We start from the raw sequence: 21,187 nt of genomic DNA on the forward strand, positions 1-21,187 counted from the left end.
GACAGTCAAACACAATACATGAATGTGGGTTCAAACTTGGTGACCATACAATGTATGACTACCAAATGTGTCGAGTATCCATGCAGAATACTAAATGGTAATATGTGATGATCCAAGGGACTCGTATCACCAATGTTTGTGTGCCATAATTCCACTATTTGACTTGGTAAACAATAGGAATTACACCTATTGATCAATTTACTTTTCTGATTGCTCATCATACATTCTACTTGTTTGTGTCATCAAGATACAAACAATCAATTACTACAAGACTGACTATAACTCATATTTATTAATAAATGACTCTTCCAACCATTTCAACATATTATTGTTTTATTACATCTTTTCATTATCATTGAAAAAACCAAGTCTGCTGATCCTGAATTACTGTGCAACTCCCATTACACTTTTGATTTGTTATTTTTTGTCAACTACTAACAGTTACAGATCATACACACAACTCCATTTAAATTAATATAAATCAGATTACACAAAACTCCAACAGAGTTGTTGGTTGTTGATGGGCAAGTTGGATATAAAGTTGTTTTCAATCAATCCGTTGGCAATCATGATAGCATACTTTGATTTGTATGTACGCAATATTGCTGTCATTTTGTGTATGGTGTTTCCTATTCCTACAAACGCATTCCATTTCCAGCTGTTTTCTTTGTAGACATTTGATGTTGTGTAGCATGTTAAAGAATTTAGGTGTATCGAAAAAGTAGAGTATACAAGATAGACAAAAATTACCGAGTCTTTCAACAAGTAATAATATAATATAATATGCCGCTATATAAAACATTGGTAACGCTGGGTTTTTTGAAAAGTAAAAGTAGTGGTATTGAAACATAAGGGTGATAATGGAGATAATGAGGAAATGATAAATTAGGGTGTGTCCAATGCAAGTACTAATGCTTGCTTGTTAAGGGTTGAAGCTTAGATATCTTGCTTGGATATTACAACAGATACACACTAACCATTCAAACTATACGTAAACGGTCAATGTCTGATTGCTTCAACATAACAATGAGGATGTAAAATGTAGTACAGAAATAGACGACTAAATTACATTTATTCCAACGGATTTAGCACTCTTGTTCAAGTAAACCGGTATCATCCGATATTCATTATACACTACTTGTACGTTGAATCATGCCAATCACTTGCTATTTTAACAAGCATGGAATATCACAACAATATTGATGACCAATTAATAGCCGAGTGTCAACTCATTCCAGTTTTGGTTTATACTCATTTCTTAACCCTAACCCTTGACCATAGCCATTTTAGGGTGGGACTGCATAGCCAACCATATGATATTCGAATGTATGGTCAGATAGCAGCTCAGCCAAGGTTACAGGTTAACATATAAAGGGAGACTCTTCAAAGTTTGGCATTGACAACAAATCACCATTCAACCCTGACAGTAATACTAGTCCTTGAAACGACCATTTAAGGGATATGCTTTTAATATCATTTATTCAATAATGGATATAAATACAGTTCAAAACTTGACCTGTTGAATGACATTACAACTTGCTCAACCAACCACCAAAATGAAATTCTCAATTGCCGTACTGTCATCGATCTTGCTTGCATGCTCGGTCACAGTTGCCAATCCAGTTGATCCCAGTTCGACCATGAGTGCTGAAGTCAGCATTTTTACCGGCACTCCCACTGTATTTAAAGGTGTCGAATATAATTTTTGGATAGATGCTAATCCAGACGGTATAGGCTTGGGTGCTCTTGATCCACTTCCAGATAACGTCAAGCATTTACTCGACAAATACGTAGAGTTACAGTATGCTCGTAATCAGCAAGAAAAAATATATTGGCCGTTAAAATCTCGACATGACAGTCAATATGACGTGGTACTGGGCGTGGAAAAAGATCTTAAAATTCTGAAATATCTATCTCAAGACGGTGACAGCCCAAAATATGGTGACATTGAGAAGACTAAGCTTGATCTTGAACGCCAAGATTTCAAATTTGCCAAACTTGTAAAAAGTTTTGACGAGTGCCAGTCCAAGATTGGTCGTATTGTAGAAAAAAAGTCGGAAACCGATGAACGGATTGTGCGTCTCGTTTTAGGAACCCCTCTGGATCTTGCATTATTTAATTACCAAGCTTTGCTTATCAGAGGAATGCCTTCCGTTAATGATTACATTGAAAAGCAATCATTAAAATACAAGAATCTTGATGGAAAATCTGGTGGTCGACGAAAACATCGAAAATCTGGCGGTCGACGAAAGCATCGAAAATCTGGTGGTCGACGAAAACGCAAAGATTTGGAATCATCGGACGAAGAATCATCAGATGAAGAACCGGATGAAGAATCCGAATATAAATTCAATAAGAAGGGTACTTTCAGTATGCGAAGAGCTTCCTCCAGGTTTGTCACTAGATTTGGATCATTCTTTCAGAAATCCAGACGTGACGATCCATCCAATTGATTTGAATGTTAATCTGGACTTGTTTCAGCCGATTCAATTGTCATTTTATTTAATTTACAATAAAATTGGATTTACATGCATTATATTTGATCATTTCACGGTCTTGATTGGTATCATATCATATTGTACATTGACACTTGTATTTCCAATACAATACAGTTGATTATATATTGCATAGTTGTACACATTGATGATGCTGACATGCATGTGTGTATCGTGTCGATATGATATTGCTCGTCATGTCGTATTGACACATGCAATACCAATACCAACAACAGTCATGTGTGTTGATATCAGATCCGACTGGTTTGACTGGTTTGACTCGTTGATTGTGGTGTCAAAATGGTTGCATCAATAGTCTGACTGATCACACAAATCAGTCGCAGTATCAACTTTGTCGTGTGTCGAGTATCACATGTTGAATATACAATGCCAACAATATGATCATTATACACATGTTGATGTATGCAGTGATCGTATACTAGTCGATTGGTGCAATATGATCACACACCAATGGAATGTGATAGTCATGATATTTGCAGCAGTATACCATATTAAACTGATCCAATACATGCACGGTTTGAACATATCACACACATTACAATGCATGACATGATACATACATTGACTCCATCAGCATTGACTTTCATTGTGTAGCATTTTGTGATATCACCACCCAATTCAACGGGTGATCGTTTTGATAGCCTATTGCTTGATTGACTGTCAATTCCAATTGGTGATTCTAATGCAAGTCGAACTGCAGCAACCACTTGTAACGCAAGTATAACGCATTCTAGAGTAATCAACATTGTATCGAGTAGTGTAATGAAAATGGTTTGAATCCGGTACATGATTGCCGTTTTATAATGACGGCAGTTTCAAGGGTGACAATCAACACTTTTCAAATGAATGATCACAAAAAGCCAAATACACCATGTAGGGTCAACAAAGCCGAAAACACCCTGTAGGGTGGATCAGTACACAAGCATCGCTGTTGGTGTATAATCAACCTCGGTAGTATACTGTGTTCATCTCCAATTGTGGTGATGTATCCAGTGATCAGATAGTATCAGATTGTCACCCTGATTATGGATAGTTATCATCACATACAATCCATCACTACAGCATATACTGTCACTGTATACCAAATACTTGATTGATTGTTCAATTGGTCGTGTTTTGGATCACTCGGACACAACAGCATCAAACAGCCTGTTTCAGTATTTCAAACCATGATTCTTCCGTTGGTATGACTACACAGTCATTTTAGGTTAATGTAGACTGTATACATCAAACACTGCTGATTGTGTCACAACATGATCAACATCAAACTCGGCAATCTGTCACTGCTACACCAAATGAGTGACGTTGTACTATAATTGAATTGGAGATTGACAGGTCGTTCAACAAACTGGCCGTGTCAACAGGTCAGATTGTCATCGTATACATGAACCACAATGTATGATCATGTCATTCAAATCAACACACAATCTACTGATATATGCAATACAACACCACCAATACAATCCAATACAAACCCAATCACAAACGTGGTGTTGAATCCAATGCATGCGAGTACTTTTTAAACACATGATACACACTGATGGTGATGGTTGCTGACAGTCACATTACAGTGTACATGTCCAATAGTGTCCACTGTCATGTCGATTGTTGCTATCCGTGACATCCAACTGTACTTGTATTCACCAAATGTGCACAACATCTAGGGTTGGTTGCTAGATGCTCTCATGTTTGGCATACAACTAGTCACCATCAGACCAAGCGTATACGCTAGTACAGCGCCATGAATCTATTGGTAAGTGGTTTCAATTTTATTCTGGCACGTTGAGGGTTGGATGTGTATTAGACACAATGTTGTGGATATAACTGAGCCACAACAGGGTGATATCATGCATAATGGTACGGCCTGTATCTGTTTGGTAGATATGCAACCATATATATAACAGCCCAACTCGTCCTTTATCACGGGTTGGTTTTAGAAACGTCTGTTATTTTGGTTGATACATGTTTGTTGCATAGATTGGTAGTATTGTATGTATTTAGTCTGATTACATTGTAAACAGTCTGGTTGATTACCCATTCACTGCTAATAACCCGTTTGTACAACAGAATCGATCATTTGTTCAGTATTGAGTATTTCCAAATACAAATTTGAATGAAAAGTCTTGCCACAATACTGATCAACTGTATTACTGTTTACACTGTGGTATTATTGATGTATTGTAATACTTGGTGATCAGATACACAATGATAATGGTAGTACAACTCATGGCAGTTGTACAAACCAAACGTGATTAAAGCCAATAATAATGTCAGACAAGATTGGATAATGAATTAGCGTGTAAATCATCAACATTGACCAAGATTGATTGAAATGGTGAGATTGGGTTGGATGGTGATGAACACAACAAATGAGTGTACAGAGTTGTATTGACAACATTGACAGTCAAACACAGTACATGAATGTGGGTTCAAACTTGGTGATTGTACAATGTATGATTACTAAAAGTGTACAAAGTGTAGATTCAACATTATAGTCTGATTGTGTGTCATATGATGATTGTTGTATATTGAACAAGTAATGCAGTCAATGTGTAGTAACCATTGTATATTGCAATGCAGAATACAGTCATTGCACGATGAATACGGTTGTAAAACAAAGCGTTTGCGGCCACACAACACTCATGAAGGGTGTGATTTTCAATATACCTGATAAAAGGGTCGTAAAAGCATAATTCAATTGACATTATCATCAAATTGATCAATATGATATTGTGGATAGGGATTAGCATACTATGGTTTGATAGTAAACCGCTACAAGCAATCAAGTGATCCTGTATATTGGTTAACCTAAAAGGGTTAGGGTTGATATACAAAAAATACAAATACAATCGATTGAGTTCAGTCTTATAATCAACATCAGTCTCAACACTCTACTTTTGTATTAATCGTTTAAACCCATCGACCAGTCTGATGAAATTGGTCGATATTTTACTTGTACTGAGTGCAGCAACCGCCAATGCAATACTGATACCGATTGATAACGATCGTCCAACCCAAGCATCAGTCACTTCAAGTCAAGTATCTGGCCCAACCAATGAACCCAATTCAGGCACTTCCGACCAAGACTGGAAAAGTATAGTGGATGCAATTAATTCAAGCATTTTCAGTCAAGACTGGCAAGACCCAATTGATGTAGTCGATTCAAGTACTTCCAGCCAAGATCAGCAACAACCAATGGACCAATTCAATCCATACACTCCAGGCGAATATTGGAAGCTTATAATGAATGAAATCAGTTCAAGGACTCATGAAGACTTGCAAAAAATGATTGATGCAGTCATTTCAAAAGTTTACAACCAAGATCAGCAACAAACAATCGATGTAGCTGATCCGAGTGCTTCCAAACAAAGTCGAAAACGACCAATTGATCAACTGGGTCCAAGCATTTCCGAACAGGATTGGAAAGTCATAATCGATAAACCCGATCCAGGCATTCCGGAAGACTGGCAAGACCTGATTGATGCAATCAATTCAAATATTACCAGCCAAGACCAGCAACAGCCAATTGATGAATCCAGTTCAAGCACTTCCAAACGAGGTCGAAAACGGCCAATAGATCAGCCCAGTCCAAGCACTTCCAGTCAACACCAACAACAGCCAATGAGCGAGGGCAAGTCTATCAATACTGTTCCAAATCGAATAATTCTATTAAACCAAAGATGTCAAAGAATCTTTGATGAGCCAAGACAAAGACTTGTAGCGTCTAAAGTAATACGAAACAAAAAACGCAAAGAATATCGTGAATATACAAAATTTGGATTGAAACAACGGTCAGCGTTATCAAGCAAAGAGACGTCTGAATCAAAGTACAGCCCAAAAACTGAAATACAATTGAAACAAGAGTATAAAAAGTTAAAGAAAAGAGTATACAATTTAAGAGATCAATTGAAAGCATTTATGAAAAGGCGTGGTTTAGAATTTCAAGAACCGAATTAGGATTTGGATTGATGATTTTGAATAAATTTAAACTTTCTGATGTATTGGTATTTGTCGAGTATTGTGAATGGGTCAACAACCATATCATTGTTTGTATATTGTGTTGGTTATTGGATTGTTGATTGATACATTGACATGGTTTGTTACATATACATCAATAACCTGATAGCAACCAGTGTTGATTGTAACTACCAGTCATACTTGCAATCACTTGTCAGTTGCATGATATCACCAACTGACCATGTCGTACATTGTACAACAAACGGAGTAATACACTTGTTGAAATTCGGATGTAGATTGCGTCATCAACCGGTTCGATATTGATCAATTAGTGTTGTTTTATGTCAGTTTACAATATAATATATGCGGTGTGGTATTGATGGTGTCGTATTGACATCCGTATTGTACTTTATTCCTGGAAAGCACTGTGACTGGAGAACTGACAATGAGTTGGATTGGATTATTCGACACTTGTAATCGGTTGATGTAGTTCATGAGGACTTGAGACCAGAAAACATGATTTTAACTGGTCAAGGGAATATCAAATTGATCGACTTTGGCAAGACACAGATCAAGACTTGCGTCACGAATTGATGGTTTATCAACCAAGCAGAATCCAAGACTTGTTCAAGACTTGTTCAATAAAAACACAACCATACTGACCTTTTATTGACTACTCATTGACTACTCACAAAATCAAATGTTTGCAAATCTGATGTTCAAGCCTTTATATTTCTGATGAGTTTCATTCCCCTTGAACAGTTTAAATTCAACGTCATGTTCATTCATGCTCCATACATATGACAGACACGTCAACAATGTTAATGGCAACTTTATGAATATCAAAATGGATCGTTTTGAACAAGCTGGTCAACCTTTTTGTTGCTTCAGTCGCAGGCTTTACATCCAAACTATTGTAATGTTTCAACAACTCGGACAGGTTTTTACAATTGTATTGCACTGTAGCATGATCAATGTTTTTAATATTAGTTTTTGATAAATCATTGTAAACCCATGTATTTGCAGGGATTGGTGAATGTTTAGTAGTTTAATCAAACCATATTTTTGATGGTTTAATGTAGGATACTTTTTCCAAATGCGAGTGTATGTTTTGGATTATTGTATGAGCAAACATGTCTATTGGGCATTCTGCATCAAATGATTTCAAATACTTGTTAGTAGTATATATTGGGAACCGACTGATACCAGTTTTATCAACCAGTGTTTACAGCCAAACTATGTCCAAAGTTGCCAAAAACATCAAATTATCGGAGATGAGGAAAATTGTCAAAATCTTTAAAATAAAGTACCAGCTTGTTTATTAGTTTGAAATTTCAGGATCTTTTTGTGCCAGATTCATACTCTCTGCTTTAACTAGAATACAATGTCTTTATGATAGATGACGGCAGTTACAAATTAATCGCACCATCCCTTTATGAAAACAACTTTGACTTTATCCAACTCTTCGCCGAGTCTCCAACCAAAATCTGTTAACATGCCTGGTGCCGATGGTTCGGCTACCTTGAAAGTTGAGCGTTTCTTTTGGTCAGCAACAAAGATAATTTCCAAGCATGTAATCTCAAACGATTGAGGCGATTGGCATAGCATCAGCAAAAAACTGTGGAAATACTTGATTTTGAATGAATGTGTGTCGCCATCAGTTACTTGAACGAATCTAACCAACCCTTTTCCTTTATCCAAGAAAATAGAAACAAATCCTCCTTGGTTCCATTTGTTTGGCTTAAACCAAACACCATTATTTTCTGGTAGAGCAGGAAAAGCATTGATATCCAGAGTTTTGAAGTTGGATGCTGGCCAAGTTTGAAATTCGTTATCGTTTTCGTCAAACAATTTTACTCCGTCGTAATAAAGACTGGCAAAAAACCACATTTCCAATATCCAACCATTCATAGAAGGATTTCCATCATGCCGAGTAGCGTTGGCCAATTTACGAATCAGGTCTGGTCCTTTCTTGATGGCCAACATAACCCCGGCAAATTGACTGACAATAGATGTTTTTCAAGGGAACACATCATTCTCTACTAAACTTGAACTGAAGAGACGATCCACGACATTATTAGACTGATCGCCTATTGTGCCTTTGACGTATGGAAAAATATCATTGACAAAAGTGACTAATCCATATGTTTGTTGGATCACATCTTTGGTCGCAAAAAGAAACATACATCTGGCAGAAGCACCCGCAAAGTATAGTTTAGAACGGACCAAGTCTTCACGAGACGAATCAATCTGTAAATCAGAATCCAAAACAGCCTTGACATGGTTAAAGAATTCGTCATTTTGAACAGCATGAATATACTCTTCTTCCTTCCAAGAATAGACGTTGAACTGTTTGAGATTCAACAGCATATCTTCCTCCAACTTTGCTTTGTAACGTGAAGACATCAAACAAACGACAACCAATCTTCTTTTTTTTCGGTCTTTTTCGAGCCATGAATAGCAAGCTTGCTGTACATCAATGTGTTTTTGTCCATTTGAAGTGTATCCATCAATAAACACAATGTGTTGTTTTGATTCATCTACTTTATGCAAAATATCAAAAAGTTTGTCGATATTGCTGTCGTAGATTTCCTGGGATTTCTTTGAATCGCCCTCCAAACGAACACATACTGGATAACAATCTATGTACAAATGAATCCAAGTAACAACCCAGTCATTTTTGTCCAGAGTTGAGGCAAATGTCAGAGCAGTAGTCGACTTGCCAGTTCCTGGTGGTCCTAGAATCCAACCAAGAATCCCATTATCAATGACTTTTTCCCGTAAAAAACTGAATTGCTCATGAAAAGTTGGACGGCAATAAAGAATGAGTTTTTCAGTAGATAGACCAGTCTTGGCCAAGTAATTTGTATCAAGTTTGAAAATGGTCAAATTTGGGTCGTATGAAAGTTGAGCAAGTGTTGATACTTTCTCCCATTCACTTGTTCTTCTTTTCTTGTATCCTGCTGTTAAAGTAGAACCTGCGGCAAAAAGGTCAGTTTGAGTAGGCTGTCTTGAAGGTGGTGGTAAACAACCAATAACAACACAAGAACCATCTTGAGTAAAGTATTATTGAGAAAGAGAGTCGAGTAAAGCCCAGGTGTTGATTAGTTGGTCCTTGTTACTGTTGGTGTATAGTTGGAGTTGAGGAGCATCAATGTCAGCCATAGCAGGACCATACTCAGACTTGATAGCATCCTGAACTCCACTCAGGTCTTCAAAGTCAGTCACATCGATTTCAGTAGAAATAGTGCCATATTCAACATTAAGGAATCGTTTTGGCATTTTATGAAAAGAAAAAGAGTAAAAAAGCAATTTATTTGTCAAATTGTAAAACAAAAATCGACTTTTTAATCGAGTCAAAATAACAAAATTTTGGGATATTTCAAGACAATTCATACGATTTAAATATTTGGAAATTAGTCAAATTTACACCAGAATTAATGTCTCATTAATGTGAGACATTACTAGTGTGAGAGTGTTGACTTGCATTGTGTGAGACATTAGTAGTGTGTGAATGTGAGACATTTCTGAATAGTTTAACAATCAAAAACCATCAACAATGACGTTTGAACTGGAATTCACATGACTTTCTTGGTTTCCATTTTATGAACACACTCACTTCCTTGTTAATAAACAACACAATCGAATATTGATTCATTCCATCACATCTTCAATCAACTGCAACACACTTGACAATAATGACAACCATCAATATGCCGTCATATGTTCACGATTCTCACAAGTAATATGAACTCAATTGAAAACGCTGTGACTAGCGCATTTGGTCAGTTGCAAAGCCAAACCAATGACATTGTTGTCATGATGACCAAACACGACAATGTCATTGGATCATTACTGGAACAGATCTTGGTCAAACTGGACTCTGGTTGCTCACCAACACATGCAATTGTTATACCAGTTGTGGTATTCAAAACCATTTCCACGACTGTAAACATCACCGTAACTGCGACTGTGTTTTGTCCACAAAGTCAATCCAAGTTGTTCATATGCGACAACAGCACGTTGCACACACATGCAGACTGTCAATACGGAATGTCAAGCAACAATCGACTTATTCCGTAGTCGTGCAACTGTTGACATAAATGCCATTGCGGTCAATGCTGTATCGACTGGTGTCGAACCTTGAATGAATACTGCAACTCGCATTTGTTTATTGCGTTTTGCATCGAATTCAATGTGCACACTCAATAAACTTTATGGTATTCTGGTCACATTCCGTATCAATCTGCAATGGATTACCAACATGCATACAATCAACAACACGATCAGATTATTAGTGGATCAATCTATTGCTGTCAAACTTGTAGTCATGACCCAACTCGATACAAATCAGGTCAAGTTTGATCCAGAAACTCCAACAAAAACCATCAACCCGACCACTGAACTGGCTGCTCGTTGACAGTTTGCTGGTTATGTGGGTTTATTGTTGATGGACAAGCGTGTAAACTGTCGTACATGCAATTTATACTGCGAGTTGATGGTCAAGTCTGACAATCTGCATTCGCGAACTTGTGTGCAAACAGTGTTTTGTTGGATCTCAAACATCCTGCCACTCGCACAGTTGTTTGCACAGTTGCTTGTCTATCAATCCAACTGGATCTGCAACTCTGTCAAGCAAATCCGTAGTTCAACCTGCTGATGCTGATGTGACTACAATAAACACGAAACTCACCAAAATAACACTTGCTGATCTGACAGGTCAATGAGTGACACTAACCATTAATACCAAATAAACAACGTTTTGAATCGACAATCAACTGTCATGACAATTGGTAACATTCGTGGTCATTTGGCATCCATCTCAAACCATCACATCAAACACATTTCCAAAATCGATTGCTGGACAACTCAACTCGGTGCACGAGTCCGCATTACTGTGTCAGAGTCATGTTCCGCACACACTATCCATCAACTCTGTCACCAATCATCCGTACAACAACTGACACATACACAAAAACTGTCAACGCAGGCATCCAACGACATCCTCACTGTGTGTTTCACCACTTCCTAATTGTTATCAACTATTGTCAGTCAATGTGTCAAACATTGCCAGCAAACACTCACTACTTTGACATATATTCAGCCAAACCGACTATGTGGATTATCCGAGACTTGCATTACAACGGACAGTTTCAAACACACAGTGTGTGGTTTCAATGTATTGCAACACTCGGCAACTGTTCCCGAACATCGAGACACCATTCGGTATTGACAAATGGTTTGGATTTGCAAAATGACTGTTTATGGCACCATAATTGTCGCAAACATTCCAAACTTTACACCTGACTGTGTTTGGACTGTTGGCTGTGTACATTGGACACTCGGCTGCATGCGACTATCAAACGTGAAATGTCTTGTCTGCCATTCAACATGTTCTGTCAGCAGTTATTCCGTTTGACGATCACTCATCAGTGCTACTGTTTGCAAACTGGGACACTGAATATGTGCCATTACAACACATCATACACGCATGAATACTGCGTTTGACTGTCACGCAGTATGCTGGCAATATGCAGATAGTAACATCACTCGAGTGAGCAGGATTGCATGTCATTGACACTCTATCAATCACTTTGTGTGTAACGAGACTGAACAAACACTTGTAGAATCTGCTCGTGTAGACATGAACATTGCGGTTGTTGACGATGTGTCATTTACACTTGCATCCGCACTAATACACATGCACCAACTCATTCAGTCCATTCCACTCATTCAACCAAGATATCACAACTCTGCATATATGCCTATGATCGGATTGCAATGTTCACGATTGGTGGAATATATGCAGCGTTTGATGGATCATACACGGACACACACGAGCTATGCATTCAGTTATTGGATGTTGCCAATGCAACAGTGAATGACTGTCAACTACACGCACATGCACATACTGCTCGGGAATATAAACGTCGACTGTATCGCTCAACCAAACAGATGATTTGACATGGTAACACTGGAATATTGATGTACATTACAGCAAGTATCCGTGACAATCACAATGAACTCTGTCGCAGCCAACTAGGTGCATGCTGGGACAAACACAATGCAACAATCCAGCGACTTGAATGCGCCAATGAGCATATGAACTGGATCAAGTTTGCTGACACACTTGACCGGACAGTATTGATGATCGTTTTGATATGACATTTGCAGCAGCTCGAGTCATGTCTGGTGGTGCAACACACACAACAGCCATCACTCCATTCCATTCCACTATACGATGTGATGCCAATCGTATCATTCAGTACAGCAGTGATAATATTTTTGGCATACCGAGTAATCACTACTTGCGTCTTGCTACGGACGATAGTGGACATTTACTTGACTTGCAGTAATGGCAGTACTGGCATATACGTGATTCACTTCCACCATCCAAACTGTTTCTAATTCGTGACGATGCAACTGATCTCGACTCGGATATATCTTGAAATCGACTAGCTGATGCAATACAGCAGCTGGTTCACACCAGACACCCGGAAAACAACAGGATATTGATCACATTCTGTCGAGTCGCATTATATACATCGGATGATACACCTGATGAACCACCCAATCCATTTGATCGTGTCCTGCTACACACAGTTCATTCAATATGTTGACGGCCACTATGCAACCTGATGGCAGTCTGCATACACTGTACCGATTGTACTGACTGCATATATCGACAAGAATAACGGTGATCACATTGATACAAACGACAAGCACGGTATTACACTGATTGATGTGTCATAAACTGGTATGCAAGGTCTTGCAAACACACATTGATGGATTGTGGTGCTCAACAAACTCGTCACCACTGAGCATGGTCGATTTCAAACCAAACAAGTGTGTTGTGTAAGTTGGTTCACTAGTCGATATTGTTCAATGACAGCAGTGCGTGCAGCTCAATACTATTGTTGTGTTGACTGACATTCAAAATGCACTCGACACTGTCACGGTTGGTGCCTTGATATGATAACTGCAGCATATGTGATTGACACCACACACACTGGTCTTGTTAACAGCGCTACACACATGCTCATCAGCTTGTGCTCAGACTGAATCATTGGTTTCTGATCCATTTCCATTTGAGCATGAAGTCCGGTGGTGATATCCACTGTCAGATTGTTGTTCAACGTGTTCATCAACGACATACACGATGATATCAACCGATTGTCATTGCATGAGTATTGTGTAAATCACCATCAATGTGAGGGTTCATGTATGCCGACAATATCGTGATATTTTCCAATTCTGATCAATCACTCCAGTTGGCATCTGGTGTACTTGCACGATGAATGGAACAATGTCAAACAAGTTTTGGTGTAGTCAAATGCAACATACTTAGTTTCCGTGGTCACAACACTTTGATTCCGAATTACCAATTGATATGATGCTACACGAACAACAGATTCGTCGTGTTCAACACTACAAATATCTGGATATTGTATTGCACGAACCACTGTATCACACCATGCGACTGGACTATATTCAGATTGCTGTATCCAATAGCATGTCAGTTGTGTCCGACTCTTGCAAACCATCAACTCACAATCAACTTTCAGACACGAATATGTTTGGCAGTCATTCTAGTAATGATCATGTATGCACTGGATCTGATTGGTGGTAACTTGACCTGCATACACAGTCAACAGTCAACAACGGTGTGCTACACATATTGAATGCATGCAAATCCATGACTGTCAACTCCTTGTTGTTGAAATGGGTTCAGATCACCATCAGCTCGCTTACTCGTTGCACCGATGCGATTGCATGATCAACCTGGCACCAACCAAACCACATTCGAATATATATGTTCCAGTCATGTGCATGGTGTATCGATTGTCAATTCCAACACATTCCACCATGATCATGGTCACATCACACCATGCTGATGTATGTCGATCAGTATCACATTGCAACCAGTTATCATCCAATGACTGCAATGCAATACCGTGCATGTATTGTGACTGATACGCTGTGCCCATCAACAAGTGTGCAACTGTCACTCGATATATCGACTCTGATATGCAACAACATGCTGTGTTTACCATGATCAGGTTTTTGATCAATCTTGGACTCATGATACATGATTTGACATGTTGGATCGTGTGGATGTGTCATGAACTGCAATTTAGTTGCAGACACACACATGTTTGACATTGACCGATGCATACTGTGCAACGACTGATCAGTGCGTGTGTAATTGCACACTTGGTGGTATTGTGCATTATAGTTGTTTGACAATGTATGAATGCTGGATTAGTCGGTTATATGCAACCCATTTGAATCGACCTATTTGGACCATCACTCGATGTAACTGACAACAATGTGTATACATGGCTGTTGGATCAGTCGAGTTTCTGTTGGTAGTGTACCAGTGGTAACAGACACAACCCTGACACCATCACAGGAACAATCATACAACAGTTGACCAATACACTTGTAACACCACCAGCATATGCTCGTATGGATATGACATGTTCACATGAGTTCATTTCATGTCTTGGCATTCGTTTAAATAAAACTTGTTCAAAAGTAAATCATGACCATAGCAGGCTTACGATTGTAATAGTACACCAAAGTCAACCCCTGCAGCCATTAACAATGTATTACAATCAAACGTTGCATAGAAACCTCCACTTTGATCATGGTTTGGAACTGTAAACTGCCTGTTTGGTTTATGTTAATGTACAGATTCTACAAATGGTATGCCAAAAATCATGCCAAAATCAAAATCACCAAACAGTATCGTTAGATCAGCCGAGTGATGTCATGTATTCAATCGAGATGGATTGCAGTTCAACAAACTGGTTGCAGTGCACAAGACACGAACAATAAATGATTCTGTCATCCAAATCAGCACTAAACAATCTACCGATACTTTGAATAAACATCAATAAAAACATACTCTTGTGTGGTTGAATGAAATGTACACATCAAATACTTGATCCACATTGATGGTGACAATTACGCATTTTTTTGACTTTATTCTCACTTGGTCCCTATTGTTCGTATTGTTCCTGTTAAAGAAATCAGACCTTTGTTGAAGCAATCAGACTCTAGCCGATTACGAACCGTTCAACTAATTAACTTACATCGGATATAATATCCGAGCAGGGTATTATTCAATTTTAACACAATGTAACACTAGTGTGTCACATTGTATATCCCCTAATTCATAACTTCACCATCATTATTGACCCTTATGTTTCTATAACGACCCTACTTACTTTAACATGGTATTCATAGTTACCAATCATATGTAACTGTATCCCATTATAACAACACAGCTAACAGCTGGAATCAATCCTATTGGCCAAGTTATCTCCGGGTACTATAGCCTATTATCAAATACTACCTGTTTGAGCCACAAGCCTCAAACAATCTTTTACTATAAAAGCCAAGACACTTTCTTATTAAATAAATATCCTCTGAATATCCTCTGAATCAATCTTCTAAATATCATCTGACATAACTTCGTTATTATCTATTAAGTTCAACTCGTTATTCTGTTGACTTTAATTTGCGTGACTACTTCCTGATTATCATTCAAGATCTCTTCTGACCGATCTTTTCTACAGCGGCAGATTATATATTATTACCTTATACTTTACTAATTGAAAGACTCAGTCTCTTTCTCTATTTTCTATCTCTATACTTCTTGCGCGATAATCAAAATCTTTAACAGGTTATGAGCCCAGCCGGAAGCCACGCAGTAAAGATCACAGACGGTCTATACGTACCAAGACTAAACAAAGCTAATTTCAGCAAATGGTATATCAGCATCGAAGCAGTATTCGAACATTATGAGTTATGGGATTCACACGTCATTGCAGTACCGCCAGAAAAGGCAGAAAAGGCTTTTAAAATAAAAGAAATCAAAGCAAGAGGATTAATTTGCTCAACAGTCAGCGAAGAAGACTACGAAGAATTCACTGAAGATTCACACGGAACTCCGCTATCAGCACGCGATTCAATCGCTAAAATCGTCAAACACTTCAGAACAGGAAATCTGATCGAGATCCACGGATTGGAAATCAAGATGCAAGAACTCACTTACAACACAGATGAAGGAGTCAAAGTTCTATTTGAAGAAATGACTAAGCTACGGAAAGCGCTCGAGAGAATGAACGTTGTAACTTCAAATTCCGAGTTCTTCAGAAAAATCCTATGGAAGCTAATCGATGTATCACGACATTGGGTCTCGATGAGAAAGGAATTCAATGACTATTCTGAAAAAGACTTCTCTACAAAGCCTATCAAGGACATGCTAGTCAGAGAAGAGGAGGATCTAATAAGAGCTCACGAATTACCAAAATTACAAAACGCCGAAGTCGCGTTACACAGCTCATTCGGACAAAGAAAGCCACCAAGAGCAAACTACAATAATCAGTCGCATTTCAAGGGCACTGATAACAAAGGAAATTACTCGAACGATTCTAATCAGGATGTTCACTACAATAATCAGCCACATCTCAGGGGCTTTACCAACGGAGATCACTCGAACGATTCTAATCAGAATGTTCAAAACTCCAATAATTCATCTTACTGGCCAAACGGCAAGAAGAAGATATTGTGTCGTAATTGTGGAAAGCTAGGATCTCATTTAGCAAAAGACTGTCGAGCTCGGTCCTCAAATAACAGTCAATCAAACAGTAACTACGCATCTACGTCATGCTACAACTCAAACGCTAATAATGATTTCTCGTTTCACAATACCACAACTTCACCAAAAACTGACTACTGCAGTATCAGCAGAAACAGTGTCAACGAAATTATTCTTGACTCGGGTGCTACCACTCATATGGTATGCAACAAGAACTGGCTGTCTAATACAGTACCGTTGCAAAATCACAGTGTCAAAGGTTCGATGAAAACGGCTACTAATGCCGAATGCAAAGGGTCGCTTCAACTCAAAGTCTGGAATGGAAAAGCCAGTCGCGTTATTACTATCAATAACGTGCTATATGTTCCTGGATTCGAGGTCAATCTAATCTCTCCAGGAAAACTAGCTGTCGAGTTCGGATGCTGGACTAAGCTCAATAAACAAGGAGCTGTCCTCTACACTAAGAACGATGTACAAGTCTTACGTGCACACAAAGTCGGCACACTAGATATTATCAAATGCGACATCATCATCCCGGATTCTAATAATGGACCCAATCAAGGCGAATACAACGACCAATCCTATGCAGCATCTGCCATATTCAATTCTCCAGCAAATCTATATACATGGCATAGACGACTAGGTCATATCGGTAAAGGATTAATCTTAGATCTAGCAAAGAATGTCAAAGGCATGGAAATTATCAAGAATCCAGTAAATACACCTATTCATATATGTGAAGCTTGCGTCGAAGGACAAGCACATAAGAAACCTTTTCCAGTGGTAAGCCACACAAAATCAAAAGCCATCAATAATCTCCTTCATATGGATCTTGCTGGACCTTTCGAAGTACAGTCTCTCGGTAAGGCCAAGTACTATTTAGTCATAGTAGATGACTATTCACGATACTCGCATCTGTATCCAATCGCTCACAAGTCAGCGACACTCAGTGTTCTTAAGGATCACATTACTCTTGTGGAAAACACTACAGACACTAAAATCCGAAATATCAGATCGGACAATGGAGGTGAATTCACATCTAATGAATTCAAAGCTTACCTAGCGTCAAAAGGAATCGGACATCAACTTACGGCTCCTTACAATCCACAGCAGAACGGAGTTGCCGAAAGGAAAAATAGAGCAATTGTAAATGCTGTTCGGTCCATGCTCTCAGATTCTGGATTGCCACGTACATTTTGGGCTGAAGCTGCCACTACCGCAACTTATCTACAAAATAGGACTCCCCACACAGCTATCGGTGGAAGAACTCCCTACGAACTATGGACTGGAAACGTTCCAGCAATACCTCATCTACGAGTATTCGGATGTCTAGCTCATGCTCTGCTACCCACAAACTTGCTTAAAAAACTAGATGCGCGGACTAATCGCTGTGTCATGCTCGGCTACAAAGCAGGAACCAAAGCATATCGGGTCTACGATATGAACTCGAAACGGGTAGTTACTTCGAGGGACGTCACATTTGACGAAAATGTCTTCCCTATGATGAAGCCTAATCACAGGGCTTATGATTGGAATGTTCCTACTACACTTTCCAAATCCAAAACTACTCACCCAAATATTGATAACGATAGTGATGATGAAATGCCATTCGTTAATCCTAACTTCTCTACTACTACTACTACTCCTACATCTCCTCCTGAACTAATAGAGGATGATTATATGACTACTGAATCTACTACTCCTACTAGAACTATAACTGATAATGTAGATCCATTCGCTAGATCTTATCCCTCTACATTCAGTCCATCACATTTACCTACTTCTATAAACAGGGAATGTTCTAATGTTCCATCTGAGGATTCAATTCAATTACCCCCTCAGATCCCCCGACGAGGTATCTTTCGGAACAAACAAATTCACGCCTCCTTACGTGAATCAAGCCTAAGCGGTATCAGGAAACCAAAGGCAAATACAAAAATCGTTGCAGAGTCTACGCAAACTATTCCTAATGAAGCAATCAACGCTTCAAGTCCCCGGATTCAGGAACTATCTCAATCCGATTCCGAAGTGGAAGACACACCACTTAAAGGTAAAACTCAGGGACCCTACTATTGTTACAAAAGGCAACCAGACTTTGATCACATGGATTCAAGTCTCTTTTCTGCTAGTACAACTACATCAATATTTCCATCGAATTGGAAACAAGCAATTGCTGCCCCAGATGCAAATCTCTGGAAGATCGCAGCAGATAAAGAAATGAAGTCACTTAAGGAAAATCAAACCTGGCAAGTTTGCGAAGTACCTAAAGATCAGCGCGTTATTCAAGTACGCTGGGTCTTCAAAATCAAATACAATACGGATGGATCCATAGACAAATATAAGGCCAGATTAGTAGCCAAAGGATTCGTTCAAGTCCCAGGAGTGGACTATCATGAAACATATGCTCCAGTACTAAGGTTTACATCCCTCAGAACACTACTCTCACTTGCTGCCATCCATGATCTCGAAGTCGATCACACGGATGCAAATAATGCCTTTCTCAATGGCAATATCGAAGAAGAACTCTACATTGATCTCCCAGAAGGATATCAAGAACAGTCCAAGAATAGACAAACCAAACTAGTCGGACGACTGAAGAAGGCGCTTTACGGTCTCAAGCAAGCACCACATCAGTGGAATCAAATTCTCGTCTCAAAATGTTTGGATCTTGGCTTTACTCAATGCACTTCAGATCCCTGCATTCTCACTATGCGTAAAAGCGACTCATTTGTCATAATTGCCATATATGTCGACGATATACTATTCATTGGCAATAATCGAGAATTACTCGATGTCTCAAAAGGAAAATTATTCAAGGAATTCTCTATGAAGGATCTAGGACCGATCCATACCTGTCTTAATATTCGAATCATTAGAGACAGAGTCAAGAGGACTATCTCAATATCTCAGGAACACTATCTAAAAGATGTTCTCAAAAGATTTTACATGTTGGACTGCAAACCAGTTGCAACACCAATAGAATCTGGCACCAATTTGACTGCATCTCTCCCAACGGAACCAGTTACCGACGCTCCTTATCGCGAAGCAGTTGGAGCTTTGATGTACGCAATGGTTGCTACTCGACCAGATCTCGGCGCTGCCATCGGTCAAGTTTCCAGATTTATGCACCATCCAAACGATACACATTGGACTGCTGTTAAACGTATACTAAGATACGTAAAATACTCACTTAATTATTCTCTTACGCTAGGAGGGGATAACACCACTCTGGTAGGATACTGTGACGCAGACTGGGCAGGAGATGTAGACTCTCGGAAAAGCACCTCCGGATACACTTGCTTTCTAGGCAATAGCTGTATATCATGGAGATCTACTAAACAGACTTCTGTAGCTATCTCAACTATGGAAGCTGAATATGCAGCCGCTGTCACTGCCACTCAAGAATTATTATTTCTACGCAATATGCTTAATGAACTCGGATTCACTCAAGAAAGAGCTACGATACTCTACTCCGATTCACAATCAGCAATTGCAAACACGGAAAATCAAGCACCCAATCATGCTACAACTAAGCATATGGACGTCAAGCTTAAATTCCTACGCGACCAAGTCTCGCAAAAGAATATACTAGTCATGTATATTAGAACTCAAGATCAGATCGCGGACATCATGACAAAAGGTCTTCCAAGGATCGCCTTTGCCCAATTCTCAGATCTACTTGGACTGAGAGCCGTTCAAGGCGAGGAGGGGTGTTAAAGAAATCAGACCTTTGTTGAAGCAATCAGACTCTAGCCGATTACGAACCGTTCAACTAATTAACTTACATCGGATATAATATCCGAGCAGGGTATTATTCAATTTTAACACAATGTAACACTAGTGTGTCACATTGTATATCCCCTAATTCATAACTTCACCATCATTATTGACCCTTATGTTTCTATAACGACCCTACTTACTTTAACATGGTATTCATAGTTACCAATCATATGTAACTGTATCCCATTATAACAACACAGCTAACAGCTGGAATCAATCCTATTGGCCAAGTTATCTCCGGGTACTATAGCCTATTATCAAATACTACCTGTTTGAGCCACAAGCCTCAAACAATCTTTTACTATAAAAGCCAAGACACTTTCTT

The 21,187-nt window shown here is 38.9% G+C and overlaps 4 protein-coding genes across 4 annotated transcripts; 2 read left to right on the forward strand and 2 right to left on the reverse strand.

The window, feature by feature from the left end:
• Positions 1-1,556: 1,556 nt before the first annotated feature.
• On the forward strand, positions 1,557-2,453 carry BATDEDRAFT_27783 (uncharacterized protein; the record flags this gene model as incomplete). Its single annotated transcript, XM_006682094.1, has 1 exon — positions 1,557-2,453. The coding sequence occupies one exon, from the start codon at positions 1,557-1,559 to the stop codon at positions 2,451-2,453; it is 897 nt and encodes a 298-aa protein (XP_006682157.1).
• A 5,436-nt stretch (positions 2,454-7,889) lies between these two features.
• Positions 7,890-9,755, reverse strand: BATDEDRAFT_27784 (uncharacterized protein; the record flags this gene model as incomplete). The annotated part of the gene is made up of 3 exons (XM_006682095.1): positions 7,890-8,444; positions 8,547-9,526; positions 9,596-9,755. 3 exons carry the CDS (start codon positions 9,753-9,755, stop codon positions 7,890-7,892), a joined length of 1,695 nt encoding a protein of 564 aa, XP_006682158.1.
• A 1,220-nt stretch (positions 9,756-10,975) lies between these two features.
• On the reverse strand, positions 10,976-14,627 carry BATDEDRAFT_27785 (uncharacterized protein; the record flags this gene model as incomplete). The annotated part of the gene is made up of 8 exons (XM_006682096.1): positions 10,976-11,101; positions 11,445-11,501; positions 12,376-12,447; positions 12,604-12,707; positions 12,816-12,949; positions 13,818-13,958; positions 14,226-14,364; positions 14,525-14,627. The coding sequence occupies 8 exons, from the start codon at positions 14,625-14,627 to the stop codon at positions 10,976-10,978; spliced, it is 876 nt and encodes a 291-aa protein (XP_006682159.1).
• A 1,540-nt stretch (positions 14,628-16,167) lies between these two features.
• On the forward strand, positions 16,168-21,112 carry BATDEDRAFT_27786 (uncharacterized protein; the record flags this gene model as incomplete). Its single annotated transcript, XM_006682097.1, has 4 exons — positions 16,168-16,814; positions 17,718-17,865; positions 18,592-19,132; positions 21,063-21,112. 4 exons carry the CDS (start codon positions 16,168-16,170, stop codon positions 21,110-21,112), a joined length of 1,386 nt encoding a protein of 461 aa, XP_006682160.1.
• Positions 21,113-21,187: the final 75 nt, after the last annotated feature.

This window comes from Batrachochytrium dendrobatidis, assembly GCF_000203795.2.
Source record: "Batrachochytrium dendrobatidis JAM81 unplaced genomic scaffold BATDEscaffold_15, whole genome shotgun sequence".
Taxonomy (NCBI): Eukaryota; Fungi; Chytridiomycota; class Chytridiomycetes; order Rhizophydiales; genus Batrachochytrium; species Batrachochytrium dendrobatidis.